The sequence below is a fragment of the Podarcis filfolensis genome (assembly GCF_964270895.1).
Source record: "Podarcis filfolensis genome assembly, chromosome: 9".
Classification (NCBI taxonomy): domain Eukaryota; kingdom Metazoa; phylum Chordata; class Lepidosauria; order Squamata; family Lacertidae; genus Podarcis; species Podarcis filfolensis.
In genome coordinates this window covers 63,723,535-63,736,437 of record NC_139610.1, presented here as the reverse complement: position 1 = coordinate 63,736,437, position 12,903 = coordinate 63,723,535, and the positions used below count along the sequence as shown (strand labels likewise).

Here is a 12,903-nt window from a genome sequence, read left to right as displayed (position 1 = left end):
TGCAAGATGACCTGCAGAATTGAGCAACAACTTCTCTTTCATTCTTTCTGACAATGATCAGGCTTGCATATTACTCGATGGCAAGGTGGACAGTGGGATGTTGCTTTTGTGTGGTGGCTATTTTTATGGGCCTCTGGTTGGTTGCATTACTTCTGCTTACCAGGAGGGAGAGGCAATGGGCAAGGTTGGCGTGGTGCAAACACACCAGCTAAACCCACCCAGAGTTCCTGCCAGGGCATTTGCACCCCAACAACCTCACTGCTTCTTCCCATCTACGTCCTGGTAAGCAATGCAATGCAAATAAATCAAACGCCAGGTGAATGGCACCTCTCTCACCACGCCATCTGCTACTGGCAAGAGTTGGCTTCCCGATTTGGGTGTCCACTGTACAACTCTTGCTTTAAAGGAAATAATGACTGCAAAATATAACTTAATTGTGAGTTGTATCCAGCTAAGTCCTACTCAGTGTAGACCCATTAAGATCAACGAAGCTAACTTAAATATGACCATTTTATTTATATACAGTCGTACCTCGGAAGTCAAACGCCTTGCGAGTCAAACGTTTTGGCTCCCGAACGGTGCAAACCCTGAAGTGAGTGTTCTGGTTTGCAAATGTTCTTTTGGAACCCGAACGTCCGACGTGGCTTCTGCGGCTTCTGATTGGCTGAAGGAGCTTCCTGCAGCCAATCAGAAGCCGCGCCTTGGTTTCCGAACGTTTTGGAAGTCGAACGGACTTCCCGAACAGATTAAGTTTGACTTCCGAGGTACAACTGTACAAAAATATTCATATACTGCTATTAGTGTTTTTTTAATAAATCCAGTGCGGTTTACAATGAAAGTACATAAACATGCAGTAAAAACAGCATTAAAAAGTTGAAATTAATCATTAACATCAATGGGTCTCCTCTGAGCAGTACTATCATTGAATGCCCCTGTCACAAAGTAGTGTGTGAATCAGATCTTCTGGTTGCACAGACCATCAAGCTTAAAAAATTAATAGGCTATAGAGAATCACCTGACCCAATTTGGCAATTAATATAAAGAGGCATCTTGGGTCAAGGCTGTCGCGAATTCTTCACGGCGCTTTAGCAGAAATGCTCAGAGTCCCAGGTTCTTCAGTGCAGTATTATTTATTGTGAGCTATATACAGTGGTAAGGGACGTGGGTGGTGCTGTGGGTTAAACCACAGAGCCTAGGGCTTGCCGATCAGAAGGTCGTGGTTCGAATCCCCACGACAGGGTGAGCTCCCGTTGCTCGGTCCCTGCTCCTGCCAACCTAGCAGTTCGAAAGCACGTCAAAGTGCAAGTAGATAAATAGGTACCGCTCTGGCGCGAAGGTAAACAGTGTTTCTGTGCGCTGCTCTGGTTCGCCAGAAGCGGCTTAGTCATGCTGGCCACATGACCTGGAAGCTGTGCACCGGCTCCCTTGGCCAATAAAGCGAGATGAGCGCCGCAACCCCAGAGTCGGTCACGACTGGACCTAATGGTCAGGGGTCCCTTTACCTTTACTACCTCAGGTTAAGTACTTAATTCGTTCCGGAGGTCCGTACTTAACCTGAAACTATTCTTAACCTGAAGCACCACTTTAGCTTAATGGGGTCTCCTGCTGCTGCTGTGCCGCCGGAGCACGATTTCTCTTCTCATCCTGAAGCAAAGTTCTTAACCTGAAGCACTATTTCTGGGTTAGCGGAGTCTGTAACCTGAAGCGTATGTAACCCGAGGTACCACTGTATATACAAATATCTACAGAACCAGTTCATACAGTCAGGCAGAGTACCTGGCTGTACCTTAAGGCAAATAGGAAGACTCTTTCTCTCTGACCTCACTCCTCTACACCACCACCTTTACTGCTGGACAGGCTTCCCTTTTAAACCGATGACAGCCAATCAACTGTCAGCACATTACTGCTGAGTCATTCTGACCCAGCACCTCCATAGAAAGTATTGCATCAGCCTGTTGCATCAACTAGGAAACTCAAGCCTGTAGACTTACTATCTTACACAGCATTCTGTGAATCCCGACAAAGGCTGCCACCTTCCCTGACATCCTTCAGGCAACAGATCAAGGCCTAATGTGGATTTGAGTTCTGATATATGCCATTGATTATATAATATCTCTGATAGCGGCAATACATAAAGCCCCCACAGTGTGATCTTGAATTATTTCTGGTCCCTCCAAAGTCCCTTGTTCCCCTCTTGTGTTATTCAACATGGACCCACTGAATAGCTTTGTGTGTTGGAGTATGGACTTGATAATGACATCATCTTTCACATATGAAAGTGTAGAATGAGTGGACGACCCCTTTTCTGACCAAATTGAGATGTCCATTCTTTTATTAAAGCACTAATTTTCTATTATGTGATAAAATCTACTCTAAAATCAAAGCACTCTCTTCCTGTAATAATGCTGATTTTTTTGATTATTACTATTTAAATGAATGGCAGCCAAAGGTTATGCATGAATTTTAATTATCCATTATAATATGGAATTTGTTTTAGGCAAAAACTGTAGTTTTTGTACAGTGGCAGATTTAGGGGAGCGCAACCAGTTCACCTGCACCCACTCTGCCTCAGAGGGTTGCTGCAGGGGGCGCTGTAGCAATGACAGAAAAATGGAAGGTGAGAGGCGAGGGGGGAGGGGGGAGGCAAATTTTGGCATCGCCTCTGAAATGTTAAAGCCCAAAGTCTGCCACTGGTTGTATATCTGGCTTGGAAAAATAAAGCTAAGCTGTAATAATGACTGACATCTATAGGATTCCTCGTTTGTATGGCCTTCGTATACAAAAGTTTGCTTAACTAACTGAGCAATCTTAACCATAGGAAGTCAGTGTAACTTACCCTGGCATAAGGTAAAGGGACCCCTGACCATTAGGTCCAGTCGCGGACGACTTTGGGGTTGTGGCACTCATCTCGCTTTATTGGCCGAGGGAGCCGGTGTACAGCTTCCGGGTCATGTGGCCAGCATGACTAAGCCTCTTCTGGCGAACCAGAGCAGTGCACGGAAATGCCGTTTACCTTCCCGCCGGAGCGGTACCTATTTATCTACTTGCACTTTGACGTGCTTTCGAAGTGCTAGGTTGGCAGGAGCAGGGACCGAGCAACGGGAGCTCACCCCGTTGCGGGAATTCAAACCGCCGACCTTTTGATCAGCAAGTCCTAGGCTCTGTGGTTTAACCCACAGCGCCACCCACATACCCTGGTATAAGTTACCCCTATTCCAAATTCCTGTTAGGAGCCTCAGCTGCTATTAATCTTAAAAAAAAAATCTTAAAAAATTTAAAGCACTGGGAACTTCAGTCATGGATTTCCAATTGTCCTGTCTAGTTGAGCTCCAAGAGAATAATGTCAGAATGTTGGCAATGTTTAAAGACTTTGGGTTGCATTCGGCTAAGTCCTGCTTAAAGTTAACAAACCTAAGTTAGTCATGTTCATCAACTTCAGTGGGTCTACTCTGAGTAGGACTAGCATTAATACCACCCATTTACTGAACGTGGTTTTTTTTTAAAAAAAACCACCTTGATTAATCTGCAGGAAAAGTACAAGTTAATTTAAATCGATTTCACATATCAAATTGATCTCCCGTGGGATGAAATATAAGAAATCAATGTTTCTGTACAGCTTTATTCTGAGGATATTAGGTTGCAATTGATGTGTTTGTGGTGTGGAGCCTCAGCTGATACAAAGCAAGTCTTGACTCCTCATGTCAGAACAATAGAATAAAACAAAGTCTAGGGTCTGAGGATTGATTGTGGCCCCCCAATCTCGATATCAGGCCCTTGGGACTGTTCCCTGGGACTCTCTCCTGAGAGCCAGTGTGGTGTAGTGGTTAAGAGCAGTAGTCTCATAATCTGGGGAACCGGGTTCGCGTCTCCGCTCCTCCACATCCAGCTGCTGGGTGACCTTGGGCTAGTCACACTTCTTTGAAGTCTCTCAGCCCCACTCACCTCACAGAGTGTTTGTTGTGGGGAAGGAAGGGAAAGGAGAATGTTAGCCGCTTTGAGACTCCTTAAAGGGAGTGAAAGGCGGGATATCAAATCCAAACTCTCCTTCTCTTCTTCTTATGCCCTCTCCCAGGACATCAGCTTTTCTCTGGATCTTCCTTAAATACTTTTGCCTTGTTGCTGAACCATAGTAATACTTTTTGCTTGCCTGGATGGAGGATGGAAAAGTGTGTGTGTGTGTGTGTGTGTGTGTGTGTGTGTGATTCCTGGATTGCAGGGGGTTGGACTAGATGACCATAGCTGTCAACTTTTCCCTTTTCTTGCGAGGAATCCTATTCGGAATAAGGGAATTTCCCTTAAAAAAAGGGAAATGTTGACAGCTATGTAGATGATCCTTCCAACTCTACAGTTCTATGATTCTGTAATCACTGGCCCCCAGAAGGTTGTCCATGGAAGAACATGGCCCCTGGGCTGATGAAAATGATCCTGCAGCAAGACAATAGAGCATCGTGAATAAATGGAGGACAACTAAAAACAGAGCAGAATAACCTGACTTGGAGGCAGAATCAACAGGGCTTGCTAACTTCCCTCCCTGTGGCACTCCTTGATAAGAAACAGCTGGAACGAGACCTGGCTGGAACAAGACCCAGCTGTAGACCATTGAGCTTCAGGACTCCTTATAATTCAGAAGAGGTGTGTCTGGCAAGCAGGGAGAAACTGGCAAATGGGGGAAAACACTTGGAGAAGACTGGAGTGACTAGCTGGTGGCAGGACCTGGTGTATGGCTGCAGAGGATACCTAGCTGCCCCCCAGATGGGAACTTGCTAAGAAGGAGGCTGAAGGAAGACTCTCCCCCACAAGTCCCAGAAGGTGGGTAAGCATTGCCAGAAATCCTTGTTGGCTAGATTCCTCTCCTTCAACCCTCCCGGACTTGGGACAGTCCTGGAAGGCAAGAGCAGGATGTTCTATCTTACGGTATGCTAGCACCAGGAAAGGCTAAGTTAAAGCTTCCAGCCAAGGAACTGCTGGGCTATATTTATGGGATACCAAAGTGCTTGTGACTCCTGGGTAGGGACAGCTGCCTGAAACGTTAATCCAGGGAGGTTGCTTTAAGGCTCAGGGAGATGCATCTCTCGCATTTTGATGGGTGGCTGGTGGCGTGTGCTATATAACACTTAATCCCCTAATAAAAGCTGTGAACTGAACATCCCCGTGGTCATGGCTGTGTGTGCAAATGAAAAAGAGGGCTGGGTAATTATAATTATAATTCATTATTTATAGCCCGCCCATCTGGCTGGGTTTCCCCAGCCACTCTGGGCGGTTCCCAACAGAACATAAAAAGATCAACCATTAAAAACTTTCCTAAACAGGGCTGCCTTCAGATGCCTTCTAAAAGTCAGGTTGTTGTTTATTTCCTTGACATCTGATGGGAGGGCGTCCCACAGGGTGGGCGCCACTACCGAGAAGGTCCTGTGCCTGGTTCCCTGTAACCTGACATCTCACAGTGAGGAAACTGCCAGAAGGCCCTCGGCGCTGGACCTCAGTGTCCGGGCTGAACAATGGGGGTGGAGACGCTCCTTCAGGTATACAGGACCGAGGCCGTTTAGGGCTCTAAAGGTCAGCGCCAACACTTTGAATTGTGCTCAGAAATGTACTGGGAGCCAATGTAGGTTTTTCAGGACTGGCGTTATATGGTCTCGGCTGCTCCCAGTCACTAGTGTAGCTTCCACATTCTGGATTGCAGTTTCTGAGTCACCTTCAAATGTAGAGCGCATTGCAGTAGTTCAAGTGAGAGATAACTACCACTCTGGTGAGACAGTCTGTGGGCAGATAGGGTCTCAGTCTGCGTACCAGATGCAGCTGGTATACAGCTGCCCTGGACACATAATTGACCTGCATCTCCATGGACAGCTGTGAGTCCAAAATGACTCTGCTCATGGAAGTTCAACAACGGGAAGCCTGTAAGCAGCACTCTTCTCACTTGCTGCTTCTGCCAGTCCCCTTTTGGCTAGACCAGGAATGGGAAACCTGTGGTCAGAGGACCATAGAGTAGGTACGTCTAGGACTGCACTAGAAGACTGCAGAGCCAGGATGAAACTGCTGCGTACAGTTAAAGTGGTACAAACTTCACCTTCATGTCACGTTGCCCCTCAAATCCTCCTATAATAATGAAATCCTGCTTAGCAGTGGAATATCTACAGTGCGGTCATGGCATTGAGAGAAACGGGCCGGGTATCCTGGGAGGATTGTAAGAAAATGAACAAATAGCTGCTACTATGAATAACAAATCAAGGAAGCTATTTTGAGATATATTGAAAGAATGGAAATTAGCGAAAGATTAACGGAAGAAGCTGGATAGCCATATTATTCTTGGGCATGGCATATTTTATAAAGATTTGCTGAACTAGCGAGCAAGGGAAGGGGAAAAAAACCAATGTGATTTTATCTGGTTGTAAAGTATATGCAAAGCTAATAGCAGCCGCAGCATAAATTTTAGTGCTCAGTAACTGGGTGATGGATATTCTTTTTAGATATGGCAAATATTTTTAACTCCAGAAACGCCAGCTAGCACGTGTCTCAGTGCTGCAAATAAACTCACGGCAAGTGATAAGTGACCCTGGTGGTTCTTGTTTTGGGGAGGGGCCCCCAAAATATGCTTTCTTGTTGACATTTTGCCTATAGTGAAAGCAAAGTTCCTCTGTTGTGTATACAACAGTTGTGTAAAATTCTTTCTCCTCCTCCCCTAGGCTTTTCATTAATTTTCATAGGTATTTAATAGTTTTATTAATTTAGCAGCAGTGCTGTTTTATAGATTTAGAAAGAGCATCCTCTTCACATGTGATGGTTTTAATGTTGCTTTCTGTGGTTGCTGCTTCTGTTATTTTGGTATGGGGAAATTTTATATAATGGGGGAGTTTTTTTCTTCGATGTTGGTTAGAAGATGGAACTTTGCGGTTTTGAATTTTGTGTTTTCGATTTTGAAAATGCATCGCAAGGTGAACTGTCTTTGTTTTGACCTGATATCGCTGAGTTAGGCAGTTCCTCACAGAAGTGCCCTGTGCTGAAGGTTGCTTATACAAATCATGCAAATCTGTGCGCTTTTTAAAAGGCGAAAACTTGTGAATCTGGTTAATGCAGCATGAAGCATGGGAAACTGCCAGTATTAATTTGAGCAATGGCCTCCATTTAAGTCCAATGATCTGGTCGATGCACATTTTCCAGCTCTTGTGAACAGATGTGGTTTTCAAAGATGTGCGCACTTCATCCCCAATTGCTGTTAATATGGAAATATTTGGTACTCGGGCTCTGCTCTGGGAGATATGGTTCAGGGACAGGTTGCAGCAAGGGTCCAAAGTTGGGAATACTGAAGAGTTGGTGGCTTCAACCCAGCAGGTCAGGCAGCAGTTGCTGCAACTTGGATGGAAAGCTGAGGAGAGCTCCTCAATTGTTGGGGGAAGATGCGAAAGTCATTGCCTCTGACTTGGTCTATCCTACCTCCCAGGATTGTTGGGAAGATAAAATGAGGGAAAGGGGACCACATACTCCCTCTTGAGCTCCCTGAGATATACTGGAGGTCAGATATAAACTTAATAGATAAATCCACTTCTCCAGAGCCAGTCTTATGATAGCCTTTATGTCTCTGAATTGCAACAGAGTTGCACCAGCAATTATCAGATGGAGCTGTTATATTTTTGCATTGGGCTTGACCTCCCTGACGACCTCTTTTCAGTGTCTCTGCAAATACTTGGGCCTCCTTATTTGCCTGAGCCCTACTCTTTGAAGAGCTCCTCCTCACCACCTGCGACAAACAAATTAAACTCCAGGCCACATGAAGGGCCTGGGAACCACAACAGTGTTACAGCTGAGCTGGCATAATATTCCCTCTCATTATGGGTCTAATATGGGAAAAGGCAATCACCGTTATCATATTCGTCAGATGGAGGGACTTGATGCATCATAAATAACATTAACTGATGATGATTCTCCAAACACTCGAACCGTTAATTATTGAATCCTTAATTATTTGTTTCCAGACTGGGCTGGAAGGGTCCTTGCATGATCAGTCTTTTCAGTATGGAAGATAAATAAAAGGCATCCTGTCTTGCTTGTCCCTTGTTGGCATACATTTCATGTGTAAGTTTCTCTGTAATGGCAATTGTCCAACATTTACTATGGTGCTAGAGGTCAATAGTAGGAGTCCTATTACCACAGGCCTGGCAGCAACTATCTGCAGACACTCCCACCCAGGGGTGAAGGAAGGCGTTGTGACACCTGGGGTGGGCATCGCTACGCAGGGCGCATGTGCGGCATCGCTAAATATGACACATGCGCTGTATGTAGTGACGCCGCACATGCGCTGCACATAGCGGTTTGCCGGCGCCGCTGCTCCAGCGCCATACGGACGATGCTGGAATCCTCTGCTGGTGGCTGCAGCCGCAAATGGAGGATCCTCCACATGTGGCTGTGGCGGCGCGATGGCTGGTTGCGCCACTGTGAGCCCCCGCAGGGTGACTTCTTGTCACCCCCGCAGACATGGAACCTGGGGCACACCGCCCCCGGCCTCCCTGTTCCGATGCCATTGCTCCCACCAGAGAGGAGTGCAAGTTAGGTTTACCGGACGTCCCTGGTTCCTGGGGACAGTCCCCGGATTTGCAAATCTGTCCCCGGACAAATTCCGTCTCTGGAATGTCCCCAGATTTGCAAATCTGTCCCTGGGAAACGTGGCAGCGGCAGCCTCAGCAGCCCAGAGCCAGCCTGGTAGCGCAGTTGGCTCTGGCTGGCTTCAGGAGCTGCTCGCTGCCCGCTGCCGTGGCACCCACCATTTTTTCTGCGCCACGGCAGTGAGCAGCTCCTGAAGCCAGCCAGAGCCAACTGCACTATCAGGCTGGCCCCTCCTGGGCAACAGCCGCCTGCCTGTGATTCCTGAGCCTCCCGTGATCTGTCAAAACAAAGGGGGAAGCAGGAAGGAGATCCAGGGAGGTGCAGGAGTCATTTGCGGGTGGCACGCCGTTGCCCAGTTTTTTTAAGGTGCGAAAGAAGGGCTTTGCACCTTTATACAATATGCATGTGTGCTTGGGCCCAGGGTCTTTTGCCTCACCATCCCCACTACCGACTCCCTGTTGCTACTCAGCTTCAAAATAAATAAATAAAGTGTCCCCAGATTCATTGAAAAAAAAATCTGGTAACCATAATGTAAGTGCCCAATTAACTGCAACCCTTCAACATTTGGGGCCAGTAGCACACAATCTCACTGGAGTAGAATGCCATTAATGGATTGTGTCTTCATATTCTCTCTCTGACATAACACAGAGATTGCAGTGGCTTTGGAGTGTGCCTCATCATCCGGAGCGGCCCTATATCTCCCTGAGGACATTGCCAGGTGCTCTCTTCCTGCGCAGAGAGGGCCTCTTTGCGTGAGAACCTGATGTGAATGCAGAAGGGTGGTCCAATTCCTGGCATATCTGGGGAATACCTCTTGTACAAAACCCTGGAGCACTACTGCAAGTCAGTGTAGACAGTACTGAGACAGACGGAGCAATGGTCTAACTCGGTATGGGGAAGATGCCTATATTCCTAGATGGGGGACTCTTGAAACTGGAAACTTCTTTTGTCTTTTGCAGGCATGGACCCATTCTCAGTTGTTGAGGTGCCCATCATTCTGGATGAAGGCCATGGTGCCCTGAAGATAGCTGGCGTCGCCATCCTGTTTTGCGGTCTTCTCCTACAGAGATCAGGTGATTGATGCAGTATATAAGAGGTAAGACTGTCTACGTACCTTCACTATGTGTTATGTACTGAGCTGAATAGGATCCAAAATGCAGCAGTCTGATTGGTCCTAGAACAGTAGGATCCAGAATGTAGCAGTCTGATTGGTCTACGTACCTTCACTATGTGTTATGTACTGAGCTGAATAGGATTCAGAATGCGGCAGTCTGATTGGTCCACAGGAGCCCCCCAATCCAGCTCCAGGTGGAAGTGAATCCGCAACCTGATTGGCCTACAGGAGAATCCCAGAATTAGCCAATCACGTGGGGTCCATTGTGTAAATAGTGTATATAAAGCAGATATTCTGGGTAAACTTCCATTCCTCTTCACCACTATGAGCTGAATAAAGAGCATGAAATCCACTCTCGACTCTGAGTATATTTCACTATGTTTGCATAACAACAGTGTGATTAAAAAGGGTGTTTTCCCTCCACCCAATCCCCTCCACACATTGAAAGAAGCCGTGTACAGGGTTGCGCAGGCAAAGCTCGCCTCCTTCCACATCACCACCTTGCTACCTTGATTCCTGCGTGCCAAAGCTATGCCAAGAGGCATTCTATTTGTCTACTGATATAGGGGAGCTCTAGTCATGTACATGAGGAGGAACCCTGTTCTGATGTAGCTTGAGCAGGTGGGTGTTGGGTGTTTGTGTGTGGCAGTGGCACGCAGTGGTGGGGGCACTGAGCTTCCCCGCGTGGCTTTTCAACCTCACCCACACCTTTCAACACATGGAGGTGAGTCACATGAGCCCCCTAATATGACCTACCAGGAAAAAAGGCTTTGAAAATGTCATAGGTATGTGATGCGCCTGTGTTCAAGAATCCTTGCACCCCAACAAAGCTTCTGCTCTACTTTCCTCTCCCTTTCATATTTCCCTTTATTGAGAGATGGACCCTGACAGATAGTTGAATGACTGCCCTCTGGACAGTATCTTCAGTTGGATGAGGTAAACGTTTGGGTATTCTAAAGGAGAGACTTGATGACACTTCCCCCAACTTCATTATTTGAGCATCCTTTGAATTCTATATCTGTCAACATTGCTGTATTAAAAATTCATCAAGTCTGGAGCATTTATTCCTGTAGTTAAAATTGCTATGGAGACTCCTTTTTTGCCTTCCTTTTTATATTTTTTCCCCCAATTTATTGCTTCGTTATTTGGTGGGTATTTTTATTTTTTCCATCCATCACAATCGGAGCTTGTCTAATGTGGTTTTCAGATGTTTCTCACAAATGTGTGTGTGTTTTTCCAAAAGACTCGGATATTTTCAGAGTGTTGCCAGACTTGATGACCAAGCATTAAAGCAGATTTGAGGAACCTGTGGCTCTCCAGATGTTGTTGGAATCCAAATCCCATCAGACCCAGCCAGTCCCACAACATCTGGAGGACCATAGCTCACCCCTCCCCTTCCGGCCTCAGACCCCTGTTTAGTTCTCTGTCATTCACACTGTCTCTGCATGAAAGAGTTGGGGGTTTTTTGCTTTGGGAAAACATATCCCAAATCTGATAATTTTAGAAATACAACTCTGTGCATTTGGGAGAGGGATCTATGTCAATGTAGAGGAAGGGCAAGATACACATGTTAGAATAGCCTTCCCCACACCTGACTCCCCAGATGTTTCTGGATTACAATTCCCAACGTTCCTGGCCATTGGCCAGACTTGTTGGGGGCGGGGTGAAAGGAGTTGGAGTCCAGCAACATCTGGGGACCCAAGGTTTGGGAAGACTGTCTTAGATTAAAAAAAACAACCTAAAAATGTACAGCTGGTGCAAAATGCTGTGGCTGGAAGACTTTCTGGTACAGTCATATCTCGGGTTACAGCCACTTCAGGTTGCGTTTTTTTGGGTTACGGACCACCAAAACCCGGAAGTACCGGAATGGGTTACTTCCGGGTTTCAGGGGTTGCGCATGCGCAGAAGTGCTAATTCGTGCTTTGTGCATGCGCAGAAGCGCTGAATTGCAACCCATGCACATGCAGACGTGCAGACACGGGTTGTGAACGCTGCGGGTTGCGAACATGCATCCCGCACGAATCACGTTTGCAGCCCGAGCGTCTACTGTATATGTTTTTCTTACAGTATCACACCAATCTGGCTTGTGATTCATTTCTGGGTACAATTGCACTGGCTTCTGGTTCATTTCACCAGATGCAATTCAAGGTGCTGATTATTACCGTATTGGCCCGAATATAAGCCACACTTTCCCCCAAAATTCCAACTGTGAAAAGTTGAAGTGCAACTTATATTCGTGCAGCCAGGAGCGCGGGGCAAACAGCACCAGGAGAACGGGGAAGCGGCGCCCACCCCATGCCCCACGCATAGTCCCGCATCCTCTCTCCCAAAGGTGGGTAGGGAGAGAGCAAGGAAGATGAAAGGCCGCCGGCAACACAGCGTGGCTCCCCACTGCCCAGTATGCAGCCAGGAGCAACAAGCAAGGGAGCGGCTTATATTCGGGTATTTTTTCTCTTTCCCCCTACAATTTTAAAGGTGTGGCTTATATTTGGGTGCAGCTTATATTCAGGCCAATACGGTACTATCTCCAAAGGCTCAAAGGGTTTGGGACTAGGATATTCAAAGAACTGCCTCCTCCCACATGAACTTGGCCATCAGCTGCAGAGGTTCCACTCTGCATTCCACTACCCAGGCAGGTCTGATGGGGCAGAGAAACATGACCAACAATGGACTATGAAAGCTAAGTAGAACCTCCATTGCCTCCTGCAGATGCCATCTTATCAGGAGATCCGTTCTGCACACTGTTGGAAAGGGGCCTTTAGTGTTGTGGCACCTGTTCCTTGGAATTCCCTCCTCTTGAACATTAGACAGGTTCTATCTCTGCTGTCTTTTTTGTCTTGTTTTTTGGTGCCAGCTGAAGTCCTTCCTCTTTCAGGAAGCCTTTTAAGCGGAGATCTTTCCCAGTCTCCCATCTGTACTGGAATTGTTCCTAAGATGTTGCTGTTGGTTGTTGCCCTGGGCTCCTTTAGGAGGAAGGGCGGGATACAAATTTAAAAATAAAATACAAAATAGTGAAAACATTGGGAGATCTACCAGTTTTCCATGCCTGGGCTTGATGGTCTGACGGTATATGGCAGTTTTATCTAATCATAAGCTTGCATTAAAATTGTGGTACAGAGAATAGTTGTGATGGCAGTACCAGCTGCTGCTGCTGCTGCTGCTGCTGTGTTCATCCTTGGAAGTATCTT

The 12,903-nt window shown here is 46.7% G+C and overlaps 1 protein-coding gene across 2 annotated transcripts in view; it reads left to right on the top strand.

Annotated features, from left to right (window-relative positions):
- Positions 1–12,903, top strand: part of ARHGAP24 (Rho GTPase activating protein 24) — a 399,589-nt gene that overhangs the window by 24,155 nt on the left and 362,531 nt on the right. For both annotated transcript variants that reach the window (XM_083571255.1, XM_083571256.1), the window contains exon 2: positions 9,561–9,697. In XM_083571255.1, coding sequence (XP_083427381.1) covers positions 9,682–9,697 — 16 coding nt within the window. In that variant the 5' untranslated portion in view covers positions 9,561–9,681. The remainder of the gene's footprint in view (positions 1–9,560; positions 9,698–12,903) is intronic.